Below are 18,257 nucleotides of genomic sequence, written 5' to 3' on the forward strand. Positions count from 1 at the left end.
CTAACACTAACCCCTCTCCTAATGCCTGACACTAGCCCCACTCCTAATACCTGACACTAACCCCCCTCCTAATGCCTGACACTAACCCCCCTCCTAATGCCTGACACTAACCCCTCTCCTAATACCTGACACTAGCCCCACTCCTAATACCTGACACTAACCCCTCTCCTAATGCCTGACACTAGCCCCACTCCTAATACCTGACACTAACCCCTCTCCTAATGCCTGACACTAACCCCCCTCCTAATACCTAACACTAACCCCTCCCCTAATACCTGACACTAGCCCCACTCCTAATACCTAACACTAACCCCTCTCCTAATACCTGACACTAACCCCTCTCCTAATGCCTGACACTAGCCCCACTCCTAATACCTGACACTAACCCCTCTCCTAATGCCTGACACTAGCCCCACTCCTAATACCTGACACTAACCCCTCTCCTAATGCCTGACACTAACCCCACTCCTAATACCTGACACTAACCCCTCTCCTAATGCCTGACACTAGCCCCACTCCTAATACCTGACACTAACCCCTCTCCTAATGCCTGACACTAACCCCCTCCTAATACCTAACACTAACCCCTCTCCTAATGCCTGACACTAGCCCCACTCCTAATACCTGACACTAACCCCCCTCCTAATGCCTGACACTAACCCCCCTCCTAATGCCTGACACTAACCCCTCTCCTAATACCTGACACTAGCCCCACTCCTAATACCTGACACTAACCCCTCTCCTAATGCCTGACACTAGCCCCACTCCTAATATCTGACACTAACCCCTCTCCTAATGCCTGACACTAACCCCCCTCCTAATACCTAACACTAACCCCTCCCCTAATACCTGACACTAGCCCCACTCCTAATACCTAACACTAACCCCTCTCCTAATACCTGACACTATCCCCACTCCTAATGCCTAACACTAAACCTACTCCTAATGCCTGACACTGACCCCACTCCTAATACCTAACACTAACCCCTCCCCTAATGCCTGACACTAACCCCCCTCCTAATACCTAACACTAACCCCTCCCCTAATACCTGACACTAGCCCCACTCCTAATACCTAACACTAACCCCTCTCCTAATACCTGACACTATCCCCACTCCTAATGCCTAACACTAAACCTACTCCTAATGCCTGACACTGACCCCACTCCTAATGCCCAACACTACCCCCTTTCCTAATGCCTAACACTAACCCCCCCTCCTAATGCCTGACACTAGCCCCACTCCTAATGCCTGACACTAACCCCTCTCCTAATGCCTGACACTAACCCCTCTCCTAATGCCTGACACTGACCCCACTCCTAATGCCTGACACTAGCCCCACTCCTAATGCCTAACACTAACCCCCCTCCTAATACCTAACACTAACCGCTCTCCTAATGCCTGGCACTAGCCCCACTCCTAATGCCTGACACTAACCCCTCTCCTAATACCTGACACTAGCCCCACTCCTAATACCTGACACTAACCCCTCTCCTAATGCCTGACACTAGCCCCACTCCTAATACCTGACACTAACCCCTCTCCTAATGCCTGACACTAACCCCCCTCCTAATACCTAACACTAACCCCTCCCCTAATACCTGACACTAGCCCCACTCCTAATACCTAACACTAACCCCTCTCCTAATACCTGACACTATCCCCACTCCTAATGCCTAACACTAAACCTACTCCTAATGCCTGACACTGACCCCACTCCTAATACCTAACACTAACCCCTCCCCTAATGCCTGACACTAACCCCCCTCCTAATACCTAACACTAACCCTTCCCCTAATACCTGACACTAGCCCCACTCCTAATACCTAACACTAACCCCTCTCCTAATACCTGACACTATCCCCACTCCTAATGCCTAACACTAAACCTACTCCTAATGCCTGACACTGACCCCACTCCTAATGCCCAACACTACCCCCTTTCCTAATGCCTAACACTAACCCCCCCTCCTAATGCCTGACACTAGCCCCACTCCTAATGCCTGACACTAACCCCTCTCCTAATGCCTGACACTAACCCCTCTCCTAATGCCTGACACTGACCCCACTCCTAATGCCTGACACTAGCCCCACTCCTAATGCCTAACACTAACCCCCCTCCTAATACCTAACACTAACCGCTCTCCTAATGCCTGGCACTAGCCCCACTCCTAATGCCTGACACTAACTCCACTCCTAATGCCTAAAACTACCCCCCCCCCCCCACACACACACACAAACACACACTGTCTAACACTAATCTCCCCTCCTAATGACTAACACATATACCCCCCTCCCTCCCTTCCCCAGCCAGCTGGACTACTGAGATCATCAGAGATTCTGCAAAAGTGACTGGTAAATGGTCAGTAAGAGGCTTCAGTTCATAGCACCCTTCAGCTGTTACTTCACAAACCTTTCTGTAAGATGTGTGAGTAGGGTACATGACAACTAATAGCACACCATTGTAATAATATTACCAATTTAATAATTATAATTTCATGTACATTTTGCTTGATCACTTTTGTTCTCCTATGCTTTCTGGCAGGGCCGGATTTACCATAAGGCGCCTGATGATGGAAAGGTGGCAGATTCTCCCAGAGTGCCTCCTTCCCTATGCAGAGCTCTTAGCAGAGCGTAAAAGAGAGGTTACTCACCCAGCTCTTGGCATTCCACTGACGGCACCTCTGGCTACCTAATACTAAGGGGCACCTTAGCTGCCTATGACAGGCAAGGGAAGTAAGGTAGAAGTGACAGCTGGGCCAGTGCAGTGTAGTGTGGTGGGGGTTTGTAGGTTCATGGAGGGTGAAGTCTAGGGTGCCAGGACATCTGTGCCTATAGGCTCCTGTAAGGTAAATCCAGGCCTGCTTTCTGGTCTAGAGATGCCCATGCAAATCGTGTCTACCATCCCTAGAAATAATGTAGTTGTAGAAGTAGTTTTAACACTAGCCCAAGCTTGTCATTGCAGCCTGTTCATCACCACTGCCAGGCTTCCTAGACTCTAAGTGGTATAAAACTGTACTTTACTGTGTTTTAGTTTTCACCTGCTGCTTATGTGAACCATTCTGTTGGCCTGTACAATATGGAGCCTTGATTAGCGGCGAAAGAAGCTGAAATCCCAGATGGGACTCTAAAGCACTCTGAATGGCAGAGTAAAAATTGAGGACAGGGAAAAGTGATTATTAATTGCTTGGCATTATACAGTAAACTAATAATACATTTCATAAACACATTCTATCAGGATGCTGTGATGACACTTTCCACCCTTTATCTCTATGTTAGTTAAAGAAAACCTAAAATGAGAGGGATATGGAGGCTGCCATATTTATTTCCTTCTGCCAATGCCAATTGCCTGGCTGTCCTGCTGATCCTCTGACTCTAATACTTTTTGCCATAGACCCTGAACAAGCATGCAGCAGATCAGGTGTTTCTGACATTATGGTCAGATCTGACAAGATTAGCTGCATGCTTGTTTCTGGTGTGATTAAGATACTACTGCGGTCAAATACATCAGCAGGGCTGCCAGGCAACTGGTATTGTTTAAAGGGAAATAAATATGGCAGCCTCAATCAGGGGCGTAACTAGAACTTACCATGCCCCCCTGTAGGGCCGTTTTGGGGGGCAGGAGGGGTCGCAACATGAGGGGAAAGTGTGGCTGCACATCGGCGGGGAGGGGGGACAGTCCCCCCTCCCTCACCTCGGGCTCTCCCCTCAGCGCTCCCCTCCTGCAATTATCGGTGGCAGCGGTGGCAGGCAGGACACAAACCTCCATGCACCACCGGAGGTTCTGATCTCTACCTGCTGCCACTGCGATATCACTGAGAGGAAAGCACAAGGTTATCGAGGGGGCAATGCTCTCCCCTTCTGATCCCCCCCCCCCCCCAGAGATCGGAACCTCCGGCGGTGGATGGATGGTGGTATGTGTCCTGCCTGCTGCCGCTGCCAGTGATAGATGCAGGAGGGGAGCACTGAGAGGAGAGCACGAGGTGAGGGAGGGATGTGCAATGCTCTCCCCTCATGCTGCGACCCCTCCTGCCCCCCCCCCCAGAACGGCTCCGGGCCGGGCCCCCCCGTGGGTGTGGGGGCTGCATCCCCTATTGTTATGCCCCTGGCCTCCATATACTTCTCGCTTCAGGTTCTCTTTAATCCCAGAAGTTGCAGTGTGAACACAATTTACAGAACACTCTGCTTCCTGACAATATTCACGGAACTCAATTATTCTAAATGAAGAGGCTGTAACGAATAGGCTGCACAACAGAGATCCTCGTCACTGGAAATAATGAGGTTGCGTAGAAAACGTTGCTTGTACCGAGTTTATGATCAGAGAAATCTGCACTTTTCCTCTCTGGAATGGTTCCTTCAGGACTTATTTGTAAGATTTTGTTGAGAGTGGAAATCCAGTCATCCATATCCTGCTCGCTCTCAGCTGCCAGCACAAAGTATGTCAGATCATTCATCTTCAGCTCAAAGGCATGCTTCCTGAGCTGCTTATTCTGATAGAAACAGAAAGGGGACAATATCCCAGTCCCAAATTACACATCATACAAAGCAACGCCACTTTCATAACAAAAAAACTGACAATGTATAAAGGATACAAAATGATACAAAATAAATGTTGTTAACTTTAAAGCAAATCTGTAGTGACAAAAACGTATGACATAATGAATTGTATGTGTAGAACAGATAATGATAGATGGTACACAAAAGATGCTGGTTGGCCCGGCACTCAGTAAGGGGGAAGTTGTTAGGTCTGCTGCACCATATACAATAAACAGTCCCCGTCCTAATCCTTGCTGCAACTGGGATCTTAGCGTGTGGAAGCGTGCAGACAGATCTTTTTCAAACACAAGTTCAAGGCCCAAGGATACCTGCACGTGAACAAGCGCCACACCGGCCCGAAACGGCTGTCGCGCAGTCCTCCCATCCCCTGGTCACCCCCCCGCACCCGTCCACGGCACAGGTCAGATTGACATAATGCAAATGTATATGTGAACACTGTCACTGGAATATTGCCTATCCATCTGCTGATGTATTACATGGGAAAATAAACACAGTGTATCAAGGAGGCGGTGCACGGATTGTCTTGTGTGTGCTGCAGATAATGATAGATCATTAGTAGCAAAGAAAAGAGTCTTATTTTTTTTTCAGTTATATCGTTTTTTTATAACATTGCATCAAACTGTCCCAGTTGCAGTTTTAAAACCACACTCCTTTTAGGCTTCTTGCACACAGGGACGTTACAGGCGCACGTTAGTGCAGCCTGTAACGCTCCCCCAACGTACAGCAATGTAACACAAGTGGGCTGTTCACACTGCCCACGTTGCGTTACATTGTAACGCAGCAAAGTGCTGCATGCAGTACTTTATACGCGGCTAAGCCGCGTTAGACTGCTTGCACATGCTCAGTCATGTTGGGGAGGAGGGGAGAGCGGCCGGGCACAAGGCTAATTAATATTCACTGCACTCAGTGACGTACAGTGTTTACTTCCTGGAGCGGCCGCTCTGTGCGGCGATTGGCCGGGCGGGACCACGTGATGCCGCATGCGTCCAAGAGTATGCATCACGGACGCCAGAGTGAGCTGCACAACGCGGCTCACTCCGACGTCCACACCAGAGAGCACCAGGCGTTGCGTTAGGGGCACGTTATGTGCCCTATAACGTCCCCTAAACGCAACGTCCTGGTGTGTCACTAGCCTCAAGCTATAAAACAAAGCGGAAATAATGACTCTTTGAACTTTCCTTCGGTAAAACCTTATCTTAAACTGTCTCTCCCCTGTTTCTTGGCTGTTTGAATGCTTCAGAAAACAGCACCGTATTTGACCCAGTGGGTCGAATAGCTCAGAGAAGCTCTTTTGCATAGATAACAACTGAAGTTTTTTTTTAACTCTTCCTGTACGGGAAAACAATATGGGACTTATTGCTTTGCTACTAATTTCCTATTTCTTAGCTGTACTACACATACAATTCATTATTTCATCAGTTTAATTTCACTTTAGGTTTGCGTTAATAAAAATAAACTTTCCATATTGGTCTTTAAACAGTTATGATTTAATAGACATGTCAGATTGAAATAATGCTTCTTTACAAATAGAGGCACAGCAATAGCCATAGCAGCTGATATGGGGCCCTGGAGCAGAGGGGACCCAGCTGGTACTTGATTTATTCACTGCTAAATTTCTTGTGTTTCTCCACCCTCTGACTTTGTCTCAGTGCCCATGTTATACCGTATGCAGTGTAGATTTAATGAAAATGTAAGTTGCCCAATTGACTCATATTCATAGAGTATAGGCACATGGCATTGCTCAAAAGTGCCTACATGTGATGGCCCCATGAAAGCTTTGCTGGAGGACCCTGTAATCTCTAGCTACACTTCTGCTTGCTACCAATGAAAGTACACTTAAAGTGAACCCGAGGTGAGAGTTTTATGGAGGCTGCCATATTTATTTCCTTTTAAGCAATACCAGTTGCCTGGCTGCCCTGATTATCCTCTGCCTCTAATACATTTAGCCATAGCCCCTGAACAAGAATGCAGCAGATCAGGTGTTTCTGACAAGATTAGCTGCATGCTTATTTCTGGTGTAATTCAAACACTTCTGCAGCCAAATAGATCTGCAGGACAGCTAGGCAACTGGTATTGTTTAAAAGAATACAAATATGGCAGCTCCCATATCACTCTCACCTCAGATTCACTTTAAGCAGGAACTTGCGTGAAGAGAAATGCGTGTTTGGCTACTGAAAATGTGTTGCGGTACTACAGCTGTCATCGTTAGCCATGTTTTATAACCTGGTAAGTCACTGACACAGGGCTTATTCACACTAGTGTCATGTTTGTGCTTGCCATGTATATTAACTTCTGTTGCATCTTCTACTGAGTGTGATTGCATTTTTATCTCTGACCAGGAAACAAAATGTATACTTTTTTTGCAAAAAATGCACAAACATTATGTTAGAAATGGTTCCTTTGAAGTTTATGTGGTATGTGTTTTTAAAAACTTTTTTTTATACAAATGTGAATACGATGTGAAAAAGCTCTAGTATAAATCCAGTGAAGTGTGAAGTCATGTAACTTGCATGCATGTGGCTGGCATTGAAGCAAGGATAAAAAGGTAGCTACCGCATTTGAATTAGGCTAGGCTCACACTACGCCAGGTGTTTTACATGGGTGGTCACAGTGTATCCATTATACAGTCTGCTGTGTTTGTCCATCATTCTGTGGTGTCCATTGAGACGGACAGCTGTTACCCACTCTTGTCTTGTATTAACTGTTGTATTGTTTATTTTGTATTGTTATACCCTGCATGCTGTTGTACAGTGCCATGGAAGATGTTGGCACTATATAAATTAATAATAATAATAATAATAATAATAATAATAATAATAACATGTCATATACAGTATAGTGTAGTAAAGTCATAATAATAACATGTCATGAAGAGTGTAGTAAAGTCATGCAGGACAGGACTTTGCTTTTTTACTATGACAGCGGCCACAATGGACAACCATGGACTACATCTCCCGGGATGCATTGGGGCTCAAGGGAGAAACTGCTGGGAACTACAAAATCCGCCTGGTGCTGCCGTTCAAGTGGAGGAGATGGCACATCCCATACGGAGGGGGGAGGGACCAGAGCAGCACCCTGTAGGCAAATAGTGAGGCTCAACCCAACCCTCGTCACCCAGTGGCACACACCATCAGGAGCCTTTCTTATGAGAAGGGTCATTGAAAAAATAATTTTGGTGCTCAGGTCACTTTCAGGCAGCTGCCTGGCAGTGCAAACAGAGTGATGCTGAGCAAGGCAAGAGCCTGCTATTTACACTTTCAGCTGAGCTGCAAGGAGCGTTACCCTAGCAACGTGTTACCCAGGCAAAGTGGGTGGTGCTAATTGCACAACACACACTACATAGTCAGCATAAGTTGCATGTGAATTTTGCCCTATGTGACTAAAGTTAGGAAACAGAATGTTAAACAAAAATTATCATCTGAGCATGCCGCTTACTAAACTATCAGATGGTATATTTAGATCTGTGAAGAAGCTAGGTGTTAATGGTGATGGATGAGGCCTTATCTGTAGTATATGGATATTTAAGAATGCAGAAGGGTAAAACAGGGAATCAGGGAACAAACATTAACCTGCTGGGCGGTCTGGACGAGCTCAGCTCGTCCAGTACCGCCGGAGCCTGCCGCTCAGGCCCTGCTGGGCCGATTTGGCTCAAATAAAAAGCAGCACACGCAGCCGGCACTTTGCCAGCCGCGTGTGCTGCCTGATCGCCGCCGCTCTGCGGCGATCCGCCGCGAGCAGCGGCGAAAGAGGGTCCCCCCAGCCGCCTGAGCCCAGCGTAGCCGGAACAAAAAGTTCCGGCCAGCGCTAAGGGCTGGATCGGAGGCGGCTGACGTCAGGACGTCGGCTGACGTCGATGACGTCACTACGCTCGTCGCTATGGCGATGATGTAAGCAAAACAAGGAAGGCTGCTCATTGCGGCCTTCCTTGTTTATTCTGGGCGCCGGAGGCGATCGGAAGAACGCCTCCGGAGCGCCCTCTAGTGGGCTTTCATGCAGCCAACTTTCAGTTGGCTGAATGAAATAGTTTTTTTTTATTAAAAAAAAAACCTCCCGCAGCCTCCCTGGCGATCTTAATAGAACGCCAGGCAGGTTAAAGCTTTGTTCACATCTAAAATTGAAATCGCTGACGCCAGCGATTTTCAATTTTTTATGTAATTTATTTTTTCCCTTCCTGGCGCTTACTTGCAAATTGCAATTTTGTGTAAAGCGCTTTTGCAGAGCAATTTGTTTTTGTTTTTTTTAACTCTTTGACCCAGAAAATAAGAACTACAATGTATTTATTCTTAAAAGCGCTGGGGAAATCTATACCAAGAGCTTTTTCAAGCATTTTGCGGTTTCCCTATACCTGCCATTATAGTCAAATTGGCCCAAAAATGGTACAGGCAGCGCTTTAGTGAGCGGATCGTAATCAAACTGCTCATATGTGAACACTCTCATAGGGAATCATTGCACAAGCACTTTTAGGGCAATTTTCAAAGTCGCTGGCACTTAAAAAAAATGCAAAGACTCCATAGGTGTGAACAAGCCCAAAGAGAGGCCAGGACATTTCAGATGTTCTGCGTGTTTCTTACCTGAATAACTCCTGTGCATGAGTCTAAAAATATACATCCTTTTGGCTCCTTAGATATTTTTTCATCTTTATAAAAATTCATAATATAAGAGTTATCTGAGAGCTGGGTCAGCTGAAAGAAACGCTTTTTGAAGGACTGAAAGAAAGAGAGAAATGTTGGTTTGCATGGTAAGGAGGTAGGCAGACTTAGAAACTGTGTACAGGCCTGCAGTGCAATCTAGATAATATACGACAGTGTTCAAACTGAGAGGGCCGTCCATTCTGCTTCTACAAAGGCAGAGTAATGTTGTCTACTTACTCGTACAGTAATGCTATTGTTCACAGTGTTATTAAAATTCCCTTTGTACAGCCAGCCTGATTTGAAAACTCCTGATCCTCCTCCTCCACCGCCACCTCCTTTAGAAGACGAGAGGGACGTTGTATCCTGAATGAAACAACAACAGTATACATGTTTCATGGGACTCGGCAACAATGCAGTCACACACTACGCTGCTCTGTCAGAGGGCACTGAAGTGAGTTCATTGTTCAAGCAAGCGCCCTCAGTATAACTCTGTACTACTAGCTAAGCATGGCTTACTTCATCCTTGTCCGCTTCTTCATGATCAATTTCAAAGGAATGAGAAGGGAGCTTTTCGTTTTTGGGTTCATTTCTGTGCAAAAACAGAAAATAGAAGTTGTCAGGGACACAGTGCATTCTTCAGAGGAGCAGGTCCATTCATTTACAGCACAGTCACACAAATGGAGTCATTTCATCAAGACCTCTGAGGCTATTCCCCAAAACTATCAATGAGTTTAAACAGAACTAACATCTTAACCACTTTGCATCCAGATCTTGTTACCCCCTTATGGACCAGAGCAGTTTTGACATTTTAGCTACCGTATATACTTGCATATAAGCCAACCCGCGTATAAGCCGACCCCCGAACTGTTACCTTCGAAACCAGGAAAAAATGATTGACTCGCATATAAGCCGAGGGCAGAAAATGCAGTAGCCCCCCCCCCCATAGCAAGATGTGCCCTCAGTATTAACCCAATGACAATCCAGCTTCTTCTTATATCACCTCGGTTCTATTTAAGGTAGTCTTCAATCAATAGCTTTCCATGCCACAATTAAGAAGTTATAATACTCCAATCCACAACTAAACTGAACTTTCCTTTTAAAATACTTTAACATACAATAAGTACAGAAGCTACAAAACCAAAAGTGTCCATCAGCAGTCTTGTTCAAAACACTTCATTCTCCCATTTCCTAATTCAATTGCTGTCTTGAAGCAAGTTTAAAAGTGAAAGTTAATTGGCATACCGTGGCAGAACACTTCATAGTAAATTTCTATTAGAGGTGTACATGTGCTGTGACTGGCCTGAAGAGGATCGGAGCCTTCAGCCTTCATCCTGTGACTGGCCTGCAGAGAGTGAGTACAACCATCATGCTGTGAGTGGTCTACAGAGTATTGGAGCAAAGCAGAGCTTGTAGGGACACCGGAGCAAGCGGATTCAGTTCCTGCATTGGATGACGCGGAGGGGAGACCGAGGATGCATCGGTGACGTCAGTGTTATCATTGCAAGATGCCGCTAGAGGGCGTAATAGAGATGCGACACAGAAAAAGAATACACAGGTTTCTTACAGTGACGTCATCGCCGTGTCTTCCGTCTCTCTACTAGGGATGGTCGGAAATGCCAATTTCCGATTCCACGGTAAATCCGCATTCCGCCATTGCCAAATACCGATTCCGCTTTCCGCTACCAATTTCCGCATTCCAATGCGGAATTTCCGCTGGAAATCGCGGAAATTCCGCCCGACTTTAACATCGATTTTCTCAAAAACTATAAGGTCTTTTTGAAAACTTTTTTTTTGCATCTTGTTCAGAAGATTCTGTTTAATAAACCCTGAAAATTTAGGACTTATGGGGGATTGGCTATTAGCTGCTAAAGTCGACGGATTTTTACTGTAATGTAAATGCAGAAAATATGCAGATGCACATTTTCAGGGTTTATTAAACTGAATCTTCTGAACAAGATGCAAAAAAAGTTTTCAAAAAGACCTTATAGTTTTTGAGAAAATCGATGTTAAAGTCGGGCGGAATTTCCGCGATTTCCGGCGGAAATCCACCTAACGCACTTGCATTGCCGATTTCCGCATTCCGATGCGGAAATGCAATTTCCGATCGGAATTTCGGAAATTGCATTTCCGCGGAATCTGAATGAGCATCCCTACTCTCTACCGCTTCATACAACGAATGCAGGGACTGAATCCGCTTGCTCCGGTGTCCTTGCAAGCTCCACCTCACTCCGATACTCTGCAGACCACTTACAGCGTGAAGGCTGTACTCTGCTCCAACCCTCTGCAGGCCAGTCACAGTGATCCTGCAAAGCCCGCTCATGCTGATTACAACGCTGCTGCATGCTGAATTCATCAGCTCAGCACTCGAGGGCTCACACACAGGTCAGTCTGCACACTGCAAAAGAAGGTGACTCGCATAGAAGCCGAGACCCCCACTTTTGGGCCACTTTTTTGGGGTCAAAAATTTGGCTTGCATGCGCGTATATATGGTATGTCTCTACTTAACCACTTGCCGACCGTGCACTCATAGCGCGCGTCAGCAAAGTGGCAGCTGCAGGACCAGCGACGCAGATCTGCGTCGCCGGCAGCAGGCTAATTAATTAGGAAGCAGCCGCTCGCGTGAGCGGCTGCTTCCTGTCAATTCACGGCGGGGGGCTCCGTGAATAGCCTGCGGCTCGCGGCTCGCAGGCTAAATGTAAACACAAGCGGAAATAATCCGCTTTGTTTGCATTTGTACAGCGCTGCTAACAGTAGCAGCGTTGTACCAGATCAGCGATCCCCGGCCAATCAGCGGCCGGGGATCGCTGTCACATGACAGGAAGGGACCAGTTAGAGGCTGCACAGGACAGATCCGTTCCTGTGCAGCCTCCGATCTCCGGGGAAGGGAGGGAGGAGAGGGAGAGGGGGAGGGGGAATCCTGCGGCGGAGGGGGCTTTGAGGTGCCCCCCCCGCCAGCCACTCACAGGCAGGAGCGATCAGACCCCCCCAGCACATCATCCCCCTAGTGTGGAAAAAAGGGGGGCGATCTGGTCGCTCTGCCTGGTGTTTGATCTGTGCTGGGGGCTGTAGAGCCCACCCAGCACAGATCAGCGAAAACAGCGCTGGTCCTTAAGGGGGGGGGGGTAAAGGCTGGGTCATCAAGTGGTTAATCAGCCATAACGTTATCCCTACTTATGACACCTAAATGAAATATATATGTTTTTTCAATACTAACTAGGCTTTCACTGTATGGCATTTTTTCAGTCGAACAATTTTGTTTTCTATGCATTTTAATAGGAAAAAGAGGGAAAAAAATTGAAAAAATACATTATTTTTTAGTTTTACCAATTCCAGTTTAAAAATAAAAAGTGCTACTGTAGATAAAAAACACAAATTTTGTTTGGCTATTTCTACCGTTTATCACGAAACTTAAATGATGTTCCTGTCATAATTTATGGTGAAGATATTTGATTCTGAAATAATGCTACAGTGTGTACTGTATTTTTCACTATGAGCTGAGAAAATAAAAGTATTTTTAATGGTAAAAATCAATCATATTGACTCAGGGAACCTATATTCGCTTTCACCAATTAGTGCTGCAGCAGATTGTGCCAGAGGTTTTGCATCGGGGAAGACCCAATCGTGCACAGCTGTACTTCAACTGCAAGCCGTATATCTACGTCCTCGTGGCTTAGATGAAGTCACAGACGACGTAGATACAGTATACTGTAATGGTGGAAAAAGTGGTTACATTTATACCTATTTTTTCAAAAGTTATTAGCCGCTAAACTTCAGACATGCTTTAAGTCAGAAATCTGCCCAATGCTTGTGAATTCGTTTTTAGGGATAATTCGATAAACAGGTAGTTCTAGTGAAAGATTGATAGATAATTAAGTCGCCTTGAAGATCAATAGTCTTTGCCAGCTAGTATTTGGGGGTACCTGATTACTTTGTGTAATTTTTCCACCTTGCCTTTTTGAATCTGTCATAACTTCTGCTGCAAGTAGACTTAGATGGCTACATTCGTATTAATGAGTTGAATCAGTTTGGTCATACAGTGTATTTGCAGTGAGAAAACAATACATTATTTGCAGTAAGAATTTATGATGCAGCATATCTGTGCCACAGTACAACACTATAATCAGACTAGCATCTCTGGCACAAGAGACATGAGGTCCTACTAGTAGTGAGCAAACTGAGATTGTTCCAGATGTCACATCCTTCTACAAATGCTGATCATGGGAATTTACTCTGCTGTTGTGTATTACTCTGTAGCTGCTCCCACGTGCTATATGATTTGGCCCCTAAAGCTTGACCTTTGCCATCTCTATATCATCATTGTATACTGTAATTAATAGTGATATGGAACTCTCTGTTGTTTTTTTGTTGTTGTTTTGTTTTATCACATGTAACTGTTTCTCTCATTTAACAAAGCTGATTAATAGCAAACAATTAAATAAAAAACAGCGTCGTTGGCCTTACGTTCATAATAGAAGTTGAGGAACCCTTACCTCCTTGCCATACAAAATTGTCATTAAACCAACATACTAGCCTGTGCATTGACGCAAACCTAAAGCTAAAATAAACTTATGACATAATGAATTGTATGTGTAGTACAGCTAAGAAACAGAACATTAGTAGCAAAGAAAATAGCCCCATATTGTTTTCCAGTACAGGAAGAGTTAAAAAACTTCAGTTGTTAACTATGCAAAAGAGCTTCTCTGAGCTCTTTGACTCACTGGGTCGAATACAGTCCTGTTTTCTGAAGCAGTTATACAGCCAAGAAACTGCGAGAGACATCTTGAGATAAGGTTTTACTGCAGGAAAGTTGAAAGGGTCATTATTTCTGCTTTGTGTTATAGCTTAAAAAACAGAGTGTGATTTCTAAACTGCAAATATGATAGAATAATGCAATGTTATAAAACAAGCTATATAACTGAAAATAAAATAAAAAATATGAGACTGTTCTTTGCTGCTAATGTTCTAGTCGTTATCCGTACTACACATACAATTCAGTATATCATATGGTTTGTTTTTTCTCCAGGTTTGCTTTAATGCATGGTCCAGGCCATGGTAAGGAAGGTGTGACTCTAGCATTTGAATCTTGGTAGAATAGACTATTATTCTGGGAAATGCTAGAGCACATTTCAGGAAATAAAAACTAAGACTGTATTATACATTCTCACTGTTTGATGTTTTCTCTTTTTCCTTGCAGTAGGTAGTGTAGGTATACTACAAAGAGAAAGTGAAAGAGGGAGCTGTTATCACTGCACAGCTCATGCAGTCAGCCTCTCACGGATACTGTAGTTCTAGGAAAATGATGAGGAGGCCTGAAGAGCAGGGGTCCTCCTCCCACAGCTGTCTGACTACCACACCATCACCACATACACATTATGTATCAGCAGAAATTACTCATAGGAGATTCTTACACATGCAGCTGTCGGAAGTCCCCAGAGTACTGTTCATATTTGTAATTCACGACATGCCAGTGGGAGTTATAATATCTGCAGGCCTAGAACACAGAAATAAACATTAGAGGAAATACAGCAATACCGCGAAAGCTCTTACATTAGATTACGCTCTTCAAAAACCAACCGTTACTGCCACCAAAAAGAAATTTGGGAGACAGAAAAGACAAAAGGAAAAATGCAGACATGTCAAGATTTCCAGATCTCTAAGGAACCAGCAGGTGATTGGATGTGGTAATGTTCACCTGCAGCCTACTGACACTGTAAACATATGTAATATATCTAGCAGTAGGCTAACTACAAATTATGAGGCCTCCCAGCAAAACTTTGGTGGGGCTCCTCAATGTTTACATCCTTTCCCTTGCCAACCCTTTGTGACCCTCACAGGGACCCATCTTGCAAGGGTCAGAAAACAAGTGTGGCCGTTATAATCTTCATACTCATAACTAGTATAGCCACAAAAACACCTGATCTACAGGATGGCTCCCTTTATCAGAGGGAGTGAAGTAGTAGTTGGGGCCCTCTTACACCTCTGGGCCCCCTGCTCTTGTGTAGTTACTCCCCTGATATCTAGATGCAGCGATGTCAATAAGAATGAACAAAAAATGTTGTAAAAGGGTTCAAGGTATAGCACTTTCCTTCTTAAATCCTGGGAAAGAAGCATTACATTGCACTCAGGGCCGGATTTAAGCCAAGGCCACATAGGCCATGGCCTAGGGCACCGAAGGATCAAAGGTGGGTTGGCAGCAGGCTATACTAGAGGGAAGGGAAGGGTCACTTGGCTATCTATACTGGAAAGAGGGAGGTCATCAGGCTATCTATACGGAAGGGGGGAAGTTTTTTATACTAGAGGAAAGGGGGGAGGGGTAATCAGGATACCTATACTGGAGGGAAGGGTGGGTCTTCAGGCTACCTAAACTAGGGGTAGGATCATCTGGCTACGTATACTGGAGGGGGCGGCTGCTGACAGTGGCCTTGGGTGGTTAAGAGTACAAATCCGGCCCTGATTGCACTTCTAAGCTGGAGTGGCACCAGCAAATTGGGTGATTGTAGGCTCAATGGGGCCCTGGGCAACAATGAAACGGTGCCCCCCAACATCTCCCAATCCCCCCACCTGTGTATTGCATTCGATCCCCCCCCCCACCCCCGGAAGCAACATTAGGCCCCTTAATTTGTGCCCCAACAGGGCCCCAGAGCTAGCTAGCGGATCCCCAGTTCTCCTGCTCTCCGGTGTCCTGGGCAACTGCTCAGTTTAAAAACAAAATATTCAAATGGGCTGTGCTGGCAATGCTATCAATATTTGGTCGGTGTAACAATGGTGGTACGGTACACTATAAATGTCACCCAAAATTAAATCAAAATACAATATAAAGTAGAGCACTTAGATAAACTTCAGAGCACAAATACGCAGCGCAAGCAAGCAATACACAGTTCAATAATAATGCATGCAAGAAAAGCTGTTTTGCAAAGAGTCCCCTTTTCCAAAGCTGTCGTGGTCACTTCACCTTCATTCACTTACAATATGCTGTAGGAAAATGCAGAACCCTGGTGATCCGCCAGATAAGCACCACCACCACACACCAACGTGAGGCACTCACCAGAACAGGTGGACCCAAAGACTAAAAAGGGCCATAAAATGCTTTTGGAGCAATTATAGGCTTCCCCCTACCTCTACAATCCAAGTCCTCAATGTCTTGCTGTCGCTTGAACTGTGTCTCTTCACAGGAACCAGTCACCTCATAAAAGACATTAACCACTGCATAGCATGAAACCCTTTACATACTTTATTAAAACATGAGTGCATTCTCACATGTATCTGGATGGTAACGGTGCACAGAGTTTTTACAAGGGACCCTCCACCATATGTTGGCCAGCCGGCAGTGCAGTTCCCCATCCAGACGGTTCCCAGTCCAGATAGTTCCCTGTGGCAGTTACCCAGCCAGACAGTTCCCTGTGGCCCTGAGTGCAGTCATACATGGAAGTCAGAGCACGTGTACTTTGAGGGACTGTAGCCCATAGGAGTGGCGGTGACATTTGCTGATGGGAACTGCACTGCAGGCTGGCCAACATACGAGGGAGAGCACGTTGTAAAATCTCTGGATGCTGTTACTATCCAGATAAGTTGGGCTGCAACCTTTGCAGGAAACTCTGACTAATGTACAGCAGAGTTCAGTGTTGGCAGTAGCGGTGAGGCCAGTGGGGATATTCAGGAGCTGTTATCTTCCCACATCTTCCAACCTAAAGGGTTGGCTGATTTGTTCAAGTCACAGCCTTTATCCAGCCAAAGGAACACAGTAAGAACACAGCACAACTGCAATATGATTAGAATTCATTCATACGTTGTACTTGCAGTATATAAGCACTGCAGTTCATGTATACATGCAGCAAGAAAATGTAGATAAAGACACTGTGGTGAGAGGGATATGGAGGATGACATTATCATTTCCTTTTAAACAATACCACAGCCGAATGATGTAGGAGAAAGAGGGGCTGCACACTAATGCCCGACTCCGGCGACCCGGAAGAGGCTTCCAGGGGGCATTTAGGTAGGATTGGAGGGGCAGAGAGGAGAACAGGGGAGCAGTGGGCATCAGGACAGCTGCCAGCACATGCCTTCTCCCCTCATTTCTCCTACCTCATTTGGCTCTGGTATCCTTTAAAGAATGATGTCATAGAGAACAGAAAGCATGCATCTTCCTTCCATCCATTTGGTTTATTGCAAGTGGATATCAACAATTGTGGTACAATGAATGATACAATCCGTATATATATCTACCTTGATTGTAGTTTTCTGTGCAGTCTGGTTACATGCAGAGGTGGGAGTGAGGGACAAACGTGGGCCTAGCGACGGCTGTTTCGCGTCCTACAGGACGCTTGGTTACGCTGCGTTCCACTAGGCCCATGTTTGTCCCTCACTCCCACCTCTGTATGTGGAACACAGCGTGACCAAGCGTCCTGTAGGACGCAAACCAGCCATCGCTAGGCCCACGTTTGTCCCTCACTCCTACCTCTGTATGTGGAACACAGCGTGACCAAGCGTCCTGTAGGACGCGAAATGGCCATCGCTAGGCCCACGTTTGTCCCTCACTCCCACCTCTGTATGTGGAACACAGCGTGACCAAGCGTCCTGTAGGACGCGAAATAGCCATCGCTAGGCCCACGTTTGTCCCTCACTCCCACCTCTGTATGTGGAACGCAGCGTGACCAAGCGTCCTGTAGGACGCGAAACAGCCATCGCTAGGCCCAGGTTTGTCCCTCACTCCCACCTCTATATGTGGAACGCAGCGTGACCAAGCGTCCTGTAGGACGCGAAATGGCCATCGCTAGGCCCACGTTTGTCCCTCACTCACACCTCTGTATGTGGAACACAGCGTGACCAAGCGTCCTGTAGGACGCGAACCAGCCATCGCTAGGCCCACATTTGTCCCTCACTCCCACCTCTGTATGTGGAACGCAGCTTGACCAAGCGTCCTGCAGGACGCGAAATAGCCATTGCTAGACCCACGTTTGTCCCTCACTCCCACCTCTGTATGTGGAACACAGCGTCACCAAGCGTCCTGTAGGACGCGAACCAGCCATCGCTAGGCCCACATTTGTCCCTCACTCCCACCTCTGTTTGTGGAA

At 46.0% G+C, this 18,257-nt stretch overlaps 1 protein-coding gene across 6 annotated transcripts in view; it reads right to left on the minus strand.

The window, feature by feature from the left end:
• The window catches only part of DOCK10 (dedicator of cytokinesis 10), a 377,455-nt gene that overhangs the window by 160,658 nt on the left and 198,540 nt on the right, over positions 1-18,257 (minus strand). For 5 of the 6 annotated variants that reach the window (XM_068280790.1, XM_068280788.1, XM_068280792.1 and 2 more), the window contains exons 4-8: positions 14,595-14,677; positions 9,703-9,775; positions 9,424-9,549; positions 9,127-9,261; positions 4,305-4,488 (exon numbers count right to left, since the gene is read on the minus strand). In XM_068280790.1, coding sequence (XP_068136891.1) covers positions 4,305-4,488; positions 9,127-9,261; positions 9,424-9,549; positions 9,703-9,775; positions 14,595-14,677 — 601 coding nt within the window. Of the gene's footprint in view, positions 1-4,304; positions 4,489-7,108; positions 7,246-9,126; positions 9,262-9,423; positions 9,550-9,702; positions 9,776-14,594; positions 14,678-18,257 lie in introns of those variants that run through there. The other variant, XM_068280793.1, reaches the window with a different exon arrangement.

The sequence above is a fragment of the Hyperolius riggenbachi genome, chromosome 4 (genome assembly GCF_040937935.1).
Source record: "Hyperolius riggenbachi isolate aHypRig1 chromosome 4, aHypRig1.pri, whole genome shotgun sequence".
Taxonomy (NCBI): domain Eukaryota; kingdom Metazoa; phylum Chordata; class Amphibia; order Anura; family Hyperoliidae; genus Hyperolius; species Hyperolius riggenbachi.